The following is an 18351-nucleotide window of genomic DNA, read 5'->3' as shown; positions in this document are numbered from 1 at the left end:
TAAAGCAGATGTGGGGAACCTTTGGCCCTCCAGGTGTTGCTGGACTACAGCGCCCATCAGCCCCAGCAAGCAAGCCCAATGGACAGGAATAATGGGAGTTGTCGTTCAGCAACACCTAGATGGGCAAACGCTCCCCACATCTGCTGCTCACAGTGGAACAGGCTGCCTCAGGAGGTGCTGGGCTCTCCTTTGCTGGAGGTATTTAACCAGAGGCATCTGGAGAGCCATTTGTCAGGGATGCTGTAGGTATTAAGAGTCCAACAATGAGCAGGGGATCAGCTAGATGACCTCCAACATACCACCTAACTCTATAATTCTATGAAATATACCCACATGGCCATCATTTGAGCTCAACTGCCCAGTTTGGAAGCAGGTTAATGTGCTTTTAAATAAGTCAAGACTGTTTTAGAAAATGGCCGGATACAGAAAGTGAGTGAAGAAAGAAAGGTGGGTCTCTTTTGAATGAGTTGCAAAGGGAAAATATCCTTGCAGACGAGCTGCAAAGCTCAAAGTACACTGGACCATTTTCTAAGTGTTAAGATATTTTCTGGGGTTTTACATCTGGTGTTCTCCAGGCACGGTTTCATTGGAACTTAAGTCTGCAAACCTCAACACACAGATAGCCTGACCTTATGCAGGTATGCTTAGTATAACGGTGGGGCACCTTTCTTCCAGTCCGAGGGCCACACTCTCTTTTGGACAACCTTCTGAGGGCCACATGCTAGAGGTGAGGGGGGAGAGGCAAAAGTGGGCAGAGTAGTGAATGTAAAATCTACCCTTGTACACTATGCTACACACACACACACACACACCCTCATAGAATCACAGAATAGTAGAGTTGGAAGGGGCCTATAAGGCCATCAAGTCCAACCCCCTGCTCAATGCAGGATTCCAAGTCAAAGCATTCCCGACAGATGGCTGTCCAGCTGCCTCTTGAAGGCCTCCAGTGTCGGAGAGCCCAGCACCTCTCCAGGTCATTGGTTCCATTGTCGTATGGCTCTAACAGTTAGGAAGTTTTTCCTGATGTTCAGTCGAAATCTGGCTTCCTGCAACTTGAGCCCATCATTCCGTGTCCTGCACTCTGGGACGATCGAGAAGAGATCCCGGCCCTCCTCTGAGTGACAACCTTTCATGTACTTGAATGTACAGGCAAGCAGGAGGCATGATCAGGGCACACTGCAGCAGCCAAGCCAACACACATACGCATGCACACACTCTCAAGGAGGGGGCAAAGCAGGCCATTCAGGGGTGTGGCCTGATGAGAAGCGGAGTGGCCTGGAGAGAACTCCAGGGGTCAGGCAGAGAGGCCTGGAGGACTTCATTTCGCCCCTGGGCCTGAGGTTGCCCACCCCTAACTCAGAAGCAAGTCCCAATGAGTTCGGCAGCGCTTCCCGCCAAGCAGGGGCGAACAGGCTCATAGCTCAAAAGCTTTCGTGTGCCTCCCCATTTCCACATGCGAAGCTGTGAGCCAGACAATGGATCCATCTAGAGCAGCATATTATCTGTTTGGGTGATAACTCTCCTAGATTTCAGGCAGGCGAGTTTTGTTGCACTCTCGTGTAAAGCTTTTCAAGCCAAGATACAATGGAGCAAGCCCAGGGTCTCATACAAGCAAAGGACGTGCTCTTTCATTCTGCAATGAAACTAAAATCCTATGCACCCTGGCTGAAGAATGATTTTCATTGAGCTTACTGGGACTTACTTCTGAGTGGTGTAGTGGGTGGGCGGTTGGACTACGACCTGGGAGAGCAGGGTTCGAATCCCCACACAGCCATGAAGCTCACTGGGTGACCTTGGGCCAGTCACTGCCTCTCAGCCTCAGAGGGAGGCAATGGCAAACCCCCTCGGAATACCGTTTACCATGAAAACCCTATTCACAGGGTTGCCATATGAAGCCAAAACTGCGACAAAAGTCAAGTGAGCCTTAACACCGTTCCAAAGTAGAGTGGCTTCTCTCTTTTAGATGTGTTTGTTTAAACATTTTGAGCACACTGAGCCTGGGGAAGAGAGCAGTGTAACTCAAAAGCCTGTACACATTGTTGGCCCCAACAAAGACATCGCTTTTCAGACTATACAAATTTTGTTTGAATGGATCAGCATAGCTGTTACCTGATTTGGATTGCCATGAGCAAGCTGAGAGTTATCAAAGAATGCAAGCAAAAGAACGTGGTTCATTGCTGTCTGCAAAAATAGGGAATCTTGCATAAAATAAAATAAAAAATTCCAAAGAAATAACACAATATCTGAGATAACACAACTGTAGAAGCTAGACAGAGGATCTTTTTAGCACAATTATTGAGAGGCAAACCAGTTTGCTACTAGAAATATCTTTGGCAGCGAGCAACAGCTGATTGTGGCTCTCTAAGGAGTGTTATTACATTTTAGTTGATTCATTATACAAGTCCTGCCAGCCTATTAAATCTGGGGGAAAATAAGGAGGCACATGCCATCTGCAGTTTTTATAATTATTTGGATTAAAAATAACTTTTTTTAAAAAAGGTATCTGTTGACTGATTGATCATGGTCACTTTTTTGGTTGATTAAAATAATTTTAATCAATCTATATAACCAATTTAAAGGGATGGGGGAGAAAATTCAATCCAGTTCACATTTAAAGGTGAACCTACATAATCTGCAACTTCTGAAACAACACGTGAACCCAAACATAACCATCCTTCTAAACTCACACTTCTCTGAATTTTGCAATCCAGTTCTCCAGTAAAGTGTGTACAAAAATGCATATACTAGGATAAAGCGTGCATAAAAGTACATCTATTAGCTAAAAATAATATACAATAATACATTAATTTAGGGGAAAGAGCTTTGCAAAAATGTGTATATAAAGCAGAACTGCATACAAAAATTGTGTTTTATAAGGCATTGTTTGCATGCAGAGCCGTGATTTTTTTTAAAAAAAATCAGCCACTGAGACATCAGCAATATGACAACCAATCAGCCTTCCAGAAAGAGCTTCTTTGCATGCATGAATTCCATTTGCGGAAACAAAGGGTGGGAAGTGTTCTTAAGAACATAAGAACATAAGAAGAGCCTGCTGGATCAGGCCAGTGGCCCATCTAGTCCAGCATCCTGTTCTCACAGTGGCCAACCAGGTGCCTGGGGGAAGCCCGCAAGCAGGACCCGAGTGCAAGAACACTCTCCCCTCCTGAGGCTTCCGGCAACTGGTTTTTAGAAGCATGCTGCCTCTGACTAGGGTGGCAGAGCACAGCCATCACAGCTAGTAGCCATTGATAGCCCTGTCCTCCATGAATTTGTCTAATCTTCTTTTAAAGCCATCCAAGCTGGTGGCCATTACTGCATCTTGTGGGAGCAAATTCCATAGTTTAACTATGCGCTGAGTAAAGAAGTACTTCCTTTTGTCTGTCCTGAATCTTCCAACATTCAGCTTCTTTGAATGTCCACGAGTTCTAGTATTATGAGAGAGGGAGAAGAACTTTTCTCTATCCACTTTCTCAATGCCATGCATAATTTTATACACTTCTATCATGTCTCCTCTGACCCGCCTTTTCTCTAAACTAAAAAGCCCCAAATGCTGCACCCTTTCCTCGTAAGGGAGTTGCTCCATCCCCTTGATCATTCTGGTTGCCCTCTTCTGAACCTTTTCCAACTCTATAATATCCTTTTTGAGATGAGGCGACCAGAACTGTACACAGTATTCCAAATGCGGCCGCACCATAGATTTATACAACGGCATTATGATATCGGCTGTTTTATTTTCAATACCTTTCCTAATTATTGCTAGCATGGAATTTGCCTTTTTCACAGCTGCCGCACACTGGGTCAACATTTTCATCGTGCTGTCCACTACAACCCCGAGGTCTCTCTCCTGGTCGGTCACCGCCAGTTCAGACCCCATGAGCGTATATGTGAAATGAAGATTTTTTGCTCCAATATGCATAATTTTACACTTGTTTATATTGAATTGCATTTGCCATTTTTCTGCCCATTCACTCACTTTGGAGAGGTCTTTTTGGAGCTCTTCGCAATCCCTTTTTGTTTTAACAACCCTGAACAATTTAGTGTCATCAGCAAACTTGGCCACTTCACTGCTCACTCCTAATTCTAGGTCATTAATGAACAAGTTGAAAAGTACAGGTCCCAATACCGATCCTTGAGGGACTCCACTTTCTACAGCCCTCCATTGGGAGAACTGTCCGTTTATTCCTACTCTCTGCTTTCTGCTTCTTAACCAATTCCTTATCCACAAGAGGACCTCTCCTCTCATTCCATGACTGCTAAGCTTCCTCAGAAGCCTTTGGTGAGGTACCTTGTCAAACGCTTTTTGAAAGTCTAAGTACACTATGTCCACTGGATCACCTCTATCTATATGCTTGTTGACACTCTCAAAGAATTCTAATAGGTTACTGAGACAGGACTTTCCCTTGCAGAAGCCATGCTGGCTCTGCTTCAGCAAGGCTTGTTCTTCTATGTGCTTAGTTAATCTAGCTTTAATAATACTTTCTACCAGTTTTCCAAGGACAGAAGTTAAGCTAACTGGCCTGTAATTTCCGGGATCCCCTCTGGATCCCTTTTTGAAGATTGGTGTTACATTTGCCACTTTCCAGTCCTCAGGCACGGAGGAGGACCCAAGGGACAAGTTACATATTTTAGTTAGCAGATCAGCAATTTCACCTTTGAGTTCTTTGAGAACTCTCGGGTGGATGCCATCTGGGCCCGGTGATTTGTCAGTTTTTATATTGTCCATTAAGCTTAGAACTTCCTCTCTCGTTACCACTATTTGTCTCAGTTCCTCAGAATCCCTTCTTGCAAATGTTAGTTCAGGTTCAGGGATCTGCCCTATATCTTCCACTGTGAAGACAGATGCAAAGAATTCGTTTAGCTTCTCTGAAATCTCCTTACCGTTCTTTAGTACACCTTTGACTCCCTTATCATCCAAGGGTCCAATCGTCTCCCTAGATGGTCTCCTGCTTTGAATGTATTTATAGAATTTTTTGTTGTTGGTTTTTATGTTCTTAGCAATGTGCTCCTCAAATTCTTTTTTAGCATCCCTTATTGTCTTCTTGCATTTCTTTTGCCAGAGTTTGTGTTCTTTTTTATTTTCTTCATTCGGATAAGACTTCCATTTTCTGAAGGAAGACTTTTTGCCTCTAAGAGCTTCCTTGACTTTGCTCGTTAACCATGCTGGCATCTTTTTGGCCCTGGCGGTACCTTTTCTGATCTGCGGTATGCACTCCAGTTGAGCTTCTAATATAGTGTTTTTAAACAACTTCCAAGCATTTTCGAGTGATGTGATCCTCTGGACTTTGTTTTTCAGCTTTCTTTTTACCAATCCCCTCATTTTTGTGAAGTTTCCTCTTTTGAAGTCAAATGTGACCGTGTTGGATTTTCTTGGCAATTGGCCAGTTACATGTATGTTTAATTTAACAGCACTGTGGTTCTTAACATTGCATTGTCTCCACAAACAGCATCACAAAATTTTGCTGATTATTTTTTTAAAAAAGCAAGACACCCTGTCCCCTCAAATAAAAAACACCTCTCAGCCACTTCATTAAAGTCAGTAGCAACACCTCTTGAATTATTTTGCAGAAATGTCTCCACTCCCACCGCAACAGCAGAAGGAAATCAGCTCTAATTTTCACAGGCATGTGGGGGAGGGATTTTTTAAAATTAAACCAGGGAGGTGGGGGGTCAAAATGCCCACTGTACACAGATGAGGCCAATTAAAGCAAAATAAGGAGCAATCTACAATGCTTTAAAAAAATCAGAAAATGATTCACGATATTCCTTTTAATTAACTGTAACTACATCTGGACCTACAAGTCTATTTCTGGTTGCAGACTTGACTGCCTTCCCAGCCTTTTAAGCATTACATTATGCTGATCTGCAAGGGCAGGAAGAGATCCCATCGTGTCCCCTGAGCCCTGTCTGCAAGCACTTTCTCCTCTCCTTAAATACAGCAAAAGGGCAACAGAAACAAGAAAAGGGAACAGGATGATCAGTGCATGAGTGACACTGGAGTTAATATTCCATCCAGTTCTATTCACGTAGCCAAAAGCAGTGAGAGGCATAAATTGATGTCATTTTAAAATAAATCCAGGTTTCATAGAATCAAAGAATAGTAGAGTTGGAAGGGGCCTATAAGGCCATCAAGTCCAACCCCCTGCTCAATGCAGGAATCCAAACTAAAGCATTCCTGACAGATGGCTGTCCAGCTGCCTCCTTAATGCCTTTATAATAAATTATATTTTATAAATTATATTTTTTACAAGCTGGTTCAACTTATACTATACATTTAAAGCAATACTATACCACTTTAACAGTCATGGCTTCAAGTGCTGGTGCCAGAGAGTGGCCAGGTCAGGCCCCAGCCGAGGTCCCCTGCACCCCTGAAGGGCCCCCCCTTAGGGTGGAAGGGTGGCGCTCCCATTCCGCAATCTGCAGGGCGTCAACTCCTAACCCTGGCACGGATCATGAAGAGGGAACTCCCAGGCCCACACAGCCCAATACAATCAGCACGGGTTTCAATAAACCCACACGCATGCCCCACCTACCTTTCCTGTCTCTGTGAATGATGCCTTTTGGAGCCCTCCTGTTCAGGATTCCAGCCACCAGACCACGCCCGCTTGTGCTCTGCTCCATTTCATTGGCTCTACATTCCCCTGATCCCCCCCCCCAACAGACACTCAGCATTCCACAGCCACTGAGCATGCTTAGACCTCAGTGGGTCATTTGGGGGGGGATTTTGCTGCTGTTGCTCCATTTGGGGTGGGGTGGAGTTGTAGTTCTACAAACCTCAAGCTTCCCCTGAGCTAATACTTTTCTTTTGCATCTCAGTCGGCCCTCAGCACCTGAGTCAGCGATTAGAGGGAGCACTGAGGGTTCCAATCTTTGTTAGATTTTTTTTGTAAGAGAATCAGACAAATTCACGGAGGAGGAGGAGGCCTGTCAATGGCTATTAGTCAGGGTAGCTCTCCGGAACCTCAAGGTTCAGAGGCAATATGCAGAGGGAACAATAATGGTCTTCAGCCTGTATGGACTGCAGAAGGCATCCGGCTGATCGCTATGGGATGCAGGATACTAAACTAGATGGACATTTGATCTGATCCAGCAAGGCTCGTATATTCAAGTGATAGTGCCCCGTGAGCCAGTGTGGAATGAAATAGTGTGGTCACTAAGATACTTAAGCTACAATCCTATACATGCTTATACCGAAGTAGGCTCCAATAAATTCTGTAGGGTGTATGCTGAGTAATGCGGAGCTGAGTAATGCAAAGCATGCTGAGTAAGCATTCTTAGGACTGCGCCATCTCAAGTCCAAAACCTTTTGCTGACTGAAAATCCCTCCCTCCTCCCCCCCCTCGAAGTCAAGGTGCATAATATCCAAGGCGAGTCAAGCTATTTTAGGCAGAAAATCCTCAAATGTCTTTGCCTGGGAGTAAATAACACAACAACAAATTAAATAACTAACAATTGGCTGCTTTTTCATTATGACCAGAATCAGCTACTTTTTCTTACTGAATGGTAGGGCCGGCCCTACAGAATGTGGACCATATCGCTACGAGTGCTCAGGCTAGCCCCCACGTTGGTTCATTTGGAGTCAAAGGGATGACAAGGCCTGGAATATCCTGGACTACATTTCCCACCCCACACCCTGTTTTCTGACTCGTTGTGCCTTCCTAAACACTGTGAAATGAGGACAAGAAGCAAGGACCATCTTTTAGCACTTTCGGAGGAACATGAAGACCCCGAATTAAATGTTATCTCATTTTTTGGCAGATTTCCCTCATGCCCAGCAGAACAATCTTATTGTTCAAAGCCAACATTAGAAAGCAGAAGTAGTTTCTCTGTCAGCAAGAAACAGACACACAAACATGAGATCACCTCATACCTAGACCGCTCCTTTTCACGTTGATTTGTAAGAGGGAAAGTGTATTTAAGAGCAGGGCTGGAGACTCAAAAGGCCGATCTGAGCTCCAACATGTGTAACTACACTCTCAAGGAATGCAGCACAGGACTGCAGGCCACAGAACAGGAAAGGAGTCTGTGTCTTGGTGCAAACCTTGAGGCAGAGATTCCTTCCTGCTTTTCTGGCCAGAGCTCCCTCACATCATTTCAGCTGTATTCCATGGCCCACTCCTGGGCCTTGTTGTTGTTATGTGCCTCCAAGTCGATTACGACTCATGGCGACCCTATGAATCAATGACTTCAAATAGCATCTGTCATGAACCACCCTGTTCAGATCTTGTAAGTTCAGGTCTGTGGCTTCCTTTATGGAATCAATCCATCTCTTGTTTGCCCTTCCTCTTTTTCTACTCCCTTCTGTTTTCCCCAGCATTATTGTCTTTTCTAGTGAATCATGTCTTCTCATGTGTCCAAAGTATGATAACCTCATTTCATCATTTTAGCTTCTAGTGATAGTTCTGGTTTAATTTGTTCTAACACCCAATTATTTGTCTTTTTTGCAGTCCATGGTATCCGCAAAGCTCTCCTCCAACACCACATTTCAAATGAGTGGATTTTTCTCTTATCCGCTTTTTTCACTGTCCAACTTTCACATCCATATTAGAGATCGGAAATACCATGGTCTGAATGATCCTGACTTTAGTGTTCAGGGATACATCTTTGCATTTGAGGACCTTTTCTAGTTCTCTCACAGCTGCCCTCCCCAGTCCTAGCCTTCTTCTGATTTCTTGACTATGGTCTCCATTTTGGTTAATGCCTGTGCTGACGTATTGATAATCTTTGACAAGTTCAATGTCTTCATTGTCAACTTTAAAGTTACATCAATCTTCTGTTGTCATTACTTTAGTTTTTTTGATGTTCAGCTGTAGTCCTGCTTTTGTGCTTTCCTCTTTAACTTTCATCAGCATTCGTTTCAAATCATTACTGGTTTCTGCTAGTAGTATGGTATCGTCTGCATATCTGAAATTATTGATATTTCTCCCTCCAATTTTCACACCTACTTCATCTTGGTCCAATCCCACTTTCTGAACCTGTCATTCGTTATAGCAATAGGCATCTTTTATCTTTTTAGTTTAGAGTTATGAATGGGTTAGTGTACTAATGATTAATGCTGCCACGCACTCAGTGATTTTGTAATGCTATTCTTCTCTTTTCTCTCTATAAAAGAAAACTTTGCTTTAGCCTGGTTTGGACCTGCATTTTTGGGTTATACATACACTATTTAGGCACATTTCAGGGTAAAGCACTTGGTTAATCCCTAGCAAAAGATCCCCTTCCTCTCAAGGAGGTGTGTTTAATAGGACACATGGGTGGCAGGTTCACATACTCAGGTTCCCATGGATCAAGGAAAGGGCTTAAAGCTCAATGATAAGGCATATGCTTGAGAAGAAAAGCCCTTAATACAGAAGTGTGGCCCTCTAGAACAGCCTTTCCCAACCAGTGTGCCTCCAGATGTTGTTGGACCACAACTCCCATCAGCCTCAGCTAGCATTGCCAATGGTCAGGAAGATGGGAGTTGTAGTCCAACAACATCTGGAGGCACACTGGTTGGGAAAGGCTGCTCTAGACGTTGTTGAGGTCCAGGTCCCATCAGCTCCGGCCAGTGTGGTCAATGGGCAGGGATGATGGGAATTATAATCCAACATCATCCAGCGGGTGTGTGTGTGTGTGTGTCACAAATTGCTGACTCCTGGCCTAACCTAAGATAACTGCAGGTTCCATATCAACTTGGGTCTAGCTCATCCCAAATTCTTTTTCCAATCATTTCCAGCCAGATGGCGCCCAGAAATTCACAAGCAAGGCGGGACAGCGAGGCATGCTCTTGCATTTTGCTCCCAGCCCGATACTCAAGATATACAGTGATTAAAAAATAAAATAAAAAATAAAGAGTGTTCTAGAAATGTAATGAAATGAAATGAATAAATAAATAAATACAAAATCACCTCCAAACGTGGCAGTTCTATTTGAGTCAGGGGTGGGGAACTTTTTCAGACTAAGGGCTGCATTCCCTTCCCTTTCAGGGGTGGGCGGGGCCAGAGGCAAAAGTGGGTGGAGCAACGCATGTGAATTTCACCTCTGCACATAAGGCCGGGTTTCTACACACACTGACACACCCTTCTCTATCCTCCACCCAGGCAAGCAGGAGGCAGGATCAGAGTTCAGGGACACCCATTCCAGCCAGCCAGAAACACTCAAGGAGGATGCGAATCAGGGCTAGTGAGAGATGGGGCCTGGGAGGAGATGTGGCCTGGGGAGGAGGTGTGGCCTGGGAAGAGTCATGAGAGCCAGATAACGAGGCCTGAAGGGCTCCATTTGACTCCCAGAACTGAGGCTTCCTATCCTTGGTTTAACCTTCGTGTGAAATATTAGTTCCCCTCTATTCAGCACTGGTTAGGCCTCATCTTGAGTACTGCATTCAGTTCTGGTCTCCGCACTTCAAGAAGGATGCAGACAAACTGGAACAGGTTCAGAGGAGGCCAACAAGGATGATCAGGGGACTGGAAACAAAGCCCTATGAGGAGAGACTGAAAGAACTGGGTATGTTTAGCCCGGAGAAGAGAAGACTGAGGGGAGGTATGATAGCACTCTTCAAGTACATGAAAGGTTGTCACACAGAGGAGGGCTGGGATCTCTTCTCGATCGTCCCAGAGTGCAGGACACGGAATAATGGGCTCAAGTTGCAGGAAGTCAGATTTCGACTGAACATCAGGAAAAACTTCCTAACTGTTAGAGCCATACAACAATGGAACCAATGACCTAGAGAGGTAGTGGGCTCTCCGACACTGAAGGCCTTCAAGAGGCAGCTGGACAGCCATCTGTCGGGAATGCTTTCACTTGGATTCCTGCATTGAGCAGGGGGTTGGACTTGATGGCCTTATAGGCCCCTTCCAACTCTACTATTCTGTGATTCTATGAATCTATTGCAGCAATTGATAACCTAACCCTCCAAGTAATTGTTTAACCTTTTCCCAAAGCTGATAGGCCCATGACCGTCATGACACAACCCGTAATGCTTTCCATAACTTCACTGTTTTTAAGAAGTGTTTCCTTTTGTCAGTCCTGATCTTGATCGACCAATCAATCAATCAATCACTGGGAGACCCAAAATTTACTATTATGACAGAAATACTAAGGGAAAAGTTCCCTCTGTCTGCTCTCTGCGCGCCATGCAGTTGAGGCTCAGTCCCAAGGGAGTCTGGACACGGCACTTGATCCCTACTCATCAATCAGCCACCCTAGATTAAGACACAGGTGTGTGATACTTTACACAAAGGAAGTGTGCTTCCCCCCCTTTGGAATGATTGTTTTAATTATATGCAAATTTATGCAGGTTTATTTTCTCTACAGTGTAATCCTATTCATATCTACTCATAAGTAAGCCCTCTTGGAGTTCAATAGGACATACTCCTGAGTTAAGTGGCATTGGGATTACTGTTGTAATTAATTGTCTTAGGTCAGGATATTAGGATATAATGCTAAAGTCAACTGAGAGGTCATTGGTTAAGTGCAATTCCACCAGTGGAGAAGGAGACCTACTGCTAGAGCATCCCCATAGAAACAGGGCCAGCCCTGCCATTAGGCAGAGTGAGGCAACCACTTCATGTGGCAGACACTGGAAGGCAGCAACAGCAGCCCCCAGCAGTGTCCTCCAACCATTCATCTCCATCACCACAAGATCTCTCCTGGCCCCCAAATGCCTGCTGCCACATGCACAGCATGAGTGGGTGGGTAGGGGGAACACTATCTGGTTACCACTATTGAAGTAAGAGCCAGCTGCCAGGCAGCTTCTCTTTGTGGAATCCAAAGGGATGACATCTTGTCCTTTCCCACTGGCAGCATGGACAGATTGGCAATTCAGCACTGGTTAGGCCTCATCTTGACTACTGCATCTAGTTCTGGTCTCCGCACTTCAAGAAGGATGCAGACAAACTGGAACAGATTCAGAGGAGGGCAACAAGGATGATCAGGGGACTGGAAACAAAACTCTGTGAGGAGAGACTGAAAGAACTGGGCATGTTTGGCCCGGAGAAGAGAAGACTGAGGGGAGATATGATAGCACTCTTCAAGTACATGAAAGGTTGTCACTCAGAGGAGGGCCGGGGTCTCTTCTTGATCGTCCCAGAGTGCAGGACACGGAATAATGGGCTCAAGTTGCAGGAAGTCAGATTTCGACTGGACATCTGGAAAAACTTCCTAACTGTTAGAGCCATACAACAATGGAACCAATTACCTAGAGAGGTAGTGGGCTCTCCGACACTGGAGGCCTTCAAGAGGCAGCTGGACAGCCATCTGTTGGGAATGCTTTGATTTGGATTCCTGCATTGAGCAGGGGGTTGGACTGGATGGATGGCCTAGTAGGCCCCTTCCAACTCTACTATTCTATGATTCTAAGTGCTGATGTCCAGGAAACAGGGCATGTAGTGGTCGTGTCAAGGGCAGCCACAGGATGCCGAATAATCTCATTAAGAACATAAGAAGAGAGTCTGCTGGATCACACCAAAGACCCACTGAGTCCAGCGTCCTGTTCTCACTGAGAGCAACCAGATGTCCACGGGCAGCCTGCAAGCAGGCCCTGAGTGCAAAGAACTCTCTCCCCACTTGGGATTCCTGGCAACTGGTATTTCCAGGGATACTGCCTCTGATTGTGGAGGTACATAACATAAGAAGGGCTCTGCTGAATCAGACCAAAGGCCCGTCTAGTCCAGCATCCTGTTCTCACCGTGGCCAGCCAGATACCCCAATGGGCAGCCTGACAGCAGAGCCTGAGCACAACAGCAGTTCTCCTCACTTGTGAGCCCCAGCAAAGGGCATTCAGAGGCACACTGCTTCCAACGGTGGAGGTGCAACATCGTCATCATGGCTAGAAGCCCCTGACAGCCTTCATCCTCCATGAATTTGTCTAATCTTCTTTTAAAGCCATCCAAGCTGGTGGCCGTCACTTGGGAGCACAAATTCCATAGTTTAATTATGTGCTCTGTGAAGAAGTACCTCCTTTTGTTCCTCCAATATGCTCCCAAAAGGAGCCTTGAACTGCACCAGCCGTGGGGCTGGCCTGGAGTGCTTAATTTTCTCCTATTGATTGCAATGGGGGGGGGGAGAAGAAGAGGGGAGAAGGTAGGGAAAAAACTTCCCCCCTTTTTCCCTTGGCCAGCAGGGCTTTGGAAGTGACAGCTGCTCCTCCATGCAATCCCACCAAAAAACTCATACGATTAATTCACCAAAGTTTCTTTGTTCAGATGACAGCTCTGCAACTGAAGGGTCTGTCAATTTCGGATCTCATTTTTCCAATCTTAAATTCAATGCTCCACAGTTCTGCAACAATTTTGCAAACTTTGTCGTTCAAATTCTTCTTTAGTGCTCATTTCTCCTAATAAAAACTTTTTTTATTCCGTTTTGACTAATGTGCATAGTTTCGCAAGCAATTTCTCCTAATACAATACATTCTGTAATTTCACAAACATTTATTTTCATGCACACCTTGCCCTCAAAATATGCATTTCTGTGCACTTTGCATCACAAAATCCATATTAGGGTGAACTTTGAAGGATGGCTGTGTTTCAGTTCTCATACTGCTTCAGAAACTGCAAACCTGACAAATTCGGCTTTAAATGTGAACTGAATGGAGTTTCCCCCATCACTACCTGAAACCAATTTCTTTTAAGGATCTCAGATGGCAGGTGAAGGGGGGGGACTCTGAAAAGCCACTGCAAATTTGGGTGGATAGAGTTAGGCACAGTGGGGAGTTTTTGGTAAAAAAAAAAAGAGGTGCCGGTACTCATATCTTGAAAAAAGTACAGTGGGTGGCAGCACAATATGGCTGACGTGTAACAAAGAGGTGACAGTACTCCGTACCAGGGAGTATAGTCACACAAACACACACACACACACACCACCAGCGCTAATTAGGCACATTCTCAGCTGGGCTTAGTATCAGGAAGTTTCTCCTATCCTTAATTGGCACAGTAGTTTCACAAGTGCCACACCAACCTTCGTTCCGCACTCGCAAGGAATCAATCCTTCAGTGTTGCAGCGCCTACATGTTGGAACTCCCTGCCCATTGATATTAGGCAGACATTTTCACTCTACTGTTTTCAGGTCCTGTTCAAATCTTTTTGGTCTAAGTAAGCCTATTTAGGCATGTAAATTTCAGATGTATTTTTATATGTAATTTTATTTTGGTATGCATATTTTTAAAACTGCTGATTTTACTTTGAAAATTTTAGGGTGGCTTGTTCATAACATCTCAGTTTAATCAGTAATTTTAATTTCTATTTGATATAAACCACTTAAAGATTATGATGATTAAGTGGTATATAAATCCTGCTGATTACATTGATTAATTAAAATTAAATAATTATAAAAACTCTTGGTCCTGTTGAGAAAGCAACTGGGCAGATGACCAAAACAAAACAAAATGTTTGAAAACCCAGAATAAGCTAATTCAGCAAATTCATATACGTATTCTCAAAAAGAAATTTTTGGAGATTTATAGACACAGAATTTGGAAAAAAACAACAGATTTCTTTTAGCAAATTTTTTGGTTTTGAGTGCAAACATTCAGTTTTAAACGTGAAATACGTACTACCAAGATGTGAATTTAAGGGCTGCAGAATCTCAGGAGTGAGCACCAGAGTCACAACTAGAACCATGCTTAAAACCAGGAAATCTGTTGCATTTTGAAGTCAGAGAAAGAAGCACACAAATATAGTTATGTCATCCTCAACAGCATGCAAGGCCAGCCCAGAATATTTTGGCGCCCAAGGCGAAAACCTGGGGTACAATCTGCTGGGAATTTCTCCTGTGTAATCCCTACCGCTATGAACATGTGCTGTGCATAAGGCAGAACCATCCATATGAACATGTATCACTGCCTTACGGTCAGACCACTGACCTACCTGGCTCAGTATGGTCTACTCTGAGTAGCAGAGGCTCTCCAGAAAGACAACTTTCCGAGCCCCACTACCTTAGCATGTTTTCAATGGGAAATGCCAGTGACTGAACCCGGGACCTTCCGCAAGCAAAGTTTGTCCCCTCCCATTGAGTCATACTCCCACCTCCTTTGGGAATGGGCCCTAGCTCAGTGGCAGAGCATCTCCTTGGCATGCTCCTGGGTTCAATCCCCAATGGCATCTCCAGGCAGGGCTGGGAGAGACTCCCTGCTTGAAGCCCTGAAGAGCAGCTGCCGGTCAGTGTCGACACAACTGACCTAGGTGGAGCAACGGTCTGACTCTGGGCAGGGCAGCCTCTGTTCCTCATGTCCTTGCGGATGGTGCCCAGGGGCTCAGATTCTACTATCTCCCACAAATCTGGCCAACAGCAGCAAGGCACCTCCCCTGGGGGCCCACCTCCGGCTGTGCAATTAGCGAGGTATTCAGAACAAGACATCTGCTCAGCAGGCAGCCCTGCTGGCTACGGGACAACCTGTTTGGGCTTCTCACCTGTAGGAGGAGGTGCTCACCCGTGCCGTGACTTCCTCCTTGATCTGTCGGTTGAGCGCGTCCACGGCCGCTCGCCCTTTGCTGGCATCCAGTGCTGCAGGTTGCCCGCCAGCTGGCCTCTGCTGACTCTCACCCTCTGGCAGGTGGACTTTCTTCTTGGTCCTCTTCATCCTTCCTTCTTCTGGCCCGGCTGGGTTGGCCACCTCCTCTGCCTTCCCCCTTTCTTCCTTCTCTTGACCCCCCTGCGCCTTCCTCCTCCTCTCAAGGCTGCCAGGCCTCTCCTTTGACCCCCTCTCCAGACCCACCACAGGGATAGGGACCGGTTTCGGGATCCAGGGATGGTCCCCTCTCTTGGGGATGGGCCAGGGACGGAAATCCTTCTGGTACTGACTCTCCTTCGCAAAGGGCGTGTCCGAAGGCTGGTATTCATTTTTCGGCTTGCAGCTGGGTTCCGGCCTCTGCACCTTCCATGCCTTGTAGTCCTGGCGCATCACTGAGTCCACCGAGGGCGGCTCTTTCGGCCCAGGTCTGTGATGACTCCCCTGGGCCGGATGGTCGCCCGCTGCAGAGGTCGCCCTGGCGACTGCATCCAGGTCGCCGCCACCAAGGGCAGCAGCAGGCTGGGTCTCGATAGCCGAGGATGGGCGTAGCTGCTGCTGCAGAACCGCCTGCGTGCCGGGGATTTCGGTGGCTTCCGAGTATTTGGTGAAGACCAAAGGCACGGCAATGTCGGCTTTGTCCAGCTGGTTCCAAAAGCGGGCGATGCAGCACGCCCGGCTGATGCAAGGCCAGGCCATTTTGGCAGCCTGGTCCAGCGCCACCCCCTCCTCCACTTTGGGGAGCGCCTGCTGGCCCCCTCACTCTCCACAAAAGACCACGGGCCGCCGACTCAGCGGACACCTCCACCGGCTCCCAGCCTGACCTTACATTACCGGCTGTGGTTTTGCAAAAGGAGACCACCAAAAAAAACACCCAAGATTAAATCAGCACCCAATCCTGCCTGGCCTGCCGCCGGCTGAAGCCAAGCGCCACCCTCCCTTAAGTTAGACAAACACCCTGCAATTATACCTATATCTATATCAAGAAAGAAATCTACAGAGTCATTCAGAAGGGGAGGGGGCAAAAGGAACCCGTTCTTCCCCTTGGGTGGATGCAGAGTTTTCTGGGCCAACAACCCAGGAGGCGTCTGTCAGGCGGCCAGCTCCCTCTCTGGTTGCCGGTCTCCAAAGGGCGCCCGCGTCCAGCAGACCCAAGAAGCGTCAGCCCCGTCCCCGACGGATTCAGGACAGCGGCGGGATTCACGCCACCTCGCCGGCTGGAGGAGGAGGAGGAGGGGAGGAAAAGGCAGCTCTTCGCAGCCTCATGGCCGAGCGAGGGGACAGGCGTCCGACGGGGCGGCGTCGGCGTTAGGGAGAGTCAGCCGGCCTGGCAGCCCCACCTCGCTGGCTCGCTGGCCTTGCGCTTCTTCTGCGGCTGCAGAGGGCCAGTCAGGCGGGCGAAAGGGGCGAGGGAGCCGCCGTCGCTTCTGGGCTCGCAGCCATCCCCACCTGACGGGAGCAGCGAAGGCGAGGCGCGCGGGCGCAGCTGCGGCAGAGCCGAGTGGAGCCGAATGGACCCCACCCAGCCGAGCGCCCCGACGATGCGCGACGGAGGGAGGGAGGGAGGCGAGGCGCTCGGATCCCCTGCCTCCGTCAGCACGCACGGAAGGACGCCGGAGCGGGGAGGGAGGGGGGGTGGGAGGGCGGCGGCGGCGGCAGCAGCCCTTAACCCTTTCCAGCCTGGCCAGGCGGGGGGGGCTTCCCCAAGGAGGCGGGGATTCGCGTGGAGGCAGCAGCTGCCTGTCGAAACGCCCCGGCAGGCTCCCCCAAGAGGAGCCCGGCTGCTGGAGGAAGCCAAAGGGGCCCCCTCCAGTCCAGCGTCCTGTTGCCGCAGTGGCCAGGCAGACACCCCGCTGGGAAGCCCCCCAGCAGGACCTGAGCGCAACCTCGCCCTTCCCCCTCGCGATCCCCAGCATTCTGCCTCCGACGGGGGAGGGAGGATGTCCTAGCGCTTACAACAGCCGTGTAAGGCAGACCAGGGTTGCGACTGCGGTACCGTAAGGAGAGCCTGCCGGGTCAGGCCAAAAGCTCATGGAAGCGAGCTTCCTGCCTCGCCGGGGCCAGCCAGACGCCTCTTCTCATACCCGGCCCAAAAATCACCCACAGCAAGCAGACGAATTGTTCTGGTATCGCCTCTGTGCCTGGCGAGCCGGCACCAGACGCCAGGGCTGGAAGAGCGTGCCTGCCCCAGTTGAATGGACGCACTGGCTGAAGATTCCCGTTTCTTGCACGTATGCATTGAACAAGCCTTCCACGTGTTAAGAAAACTTCCTCCCAGGATGTCAGAGAGGGGCTCTCTCCAGATGCTGGAAATTGAATTTGGGGCCTTCTGCATGTAAAGCAGATGCTCTTCCACCAGGAGTGTAGTTGCCTGGGGTCTGGGGGGGGAGGCTTAGACATCTGACTTTTTCAGAGGCAGGGTCCCGGCAGGGTCCCTAATGTCTTCAGCATCCTACAAGCCAATCAGCATGAAAGGGGAGTGTGTTAGCCACTGAGAAGATGCTTCCTATTCCTTTCCTGCTGATTGAAGCCTATCAGAGTGAAAGGAGGTGAGTCAGAAACTGAGAAGACTCTTCTCAGTAGTTAACACTCTCCCTGTCCATGCTAACTGGCTCCCAGGGATGTCTGTTGTTGTGGGAGAAGGCATTAACAAGGATCTCATTCTCAACCCCATAGCAAAAAAATGGGGGGAGGTGCATGGCTGTGTCTATCATGAAGGGACCCTGCACTTCTGAATTTGCCACTATGATACTGTCTGCCACTGAGCTGTGGCCCTCCCCTGCCCTCTTGAGCAAGGGGTTGGACTTGATGACCTTATAGGCCCCTTCCAACTCTACTGTTCTATGATTCTCTCACACAAGAGCTTACAGGCC

At 47.6% G+C, this 18351-nt stretch overlaps 1 protein-coding gene across 1 annotated transcript in view; it reads right to left on the bottom strand.

The window, feature by feature from the left end:
* Window positions 1-17044, bottom strand: part of MAP6 (microtubule associated protein 6) — a 50242-nt gene extending 33198 nt beyond the window's left edge. Inside the window, exon 1 of the mRNA XM_061629639.1 lies at window positions 15381-17044. Within this exon, the coding sequence (XP_061485623.1) occupies window positions 15381-16177 (797 nt within the window). The 5' untranslated portion in view covers window positions 16178-17044. The remainder of the gene's footprint in view (window positions 1-15380) is intronic.
* Between the last annotated feature and the right edge of the window lie 1307 nt (window positions 17045-18351).

This window comes from Rhineura floridana, chromosome 5 (assembly GCF_030035675.1).
Source record: "Rhineura floridana isolate rRhiFlo1 chromosome 5, rRhiFlo1.hap2, whole genome shotgun sequence".
Classification (NCBI taxonomy): domain Eukaryota; kingdom Metazoa; phylum Chordata; class Lepidosauria; order Squamata; family Rhineuridae; genus Rhineura; species Rhineura floridana.
The sequence above is the reverse complement of the archived record's forward strand: the minus strand, read 5'-3'. Positions and strand labels throughout refer to the sequence as shown.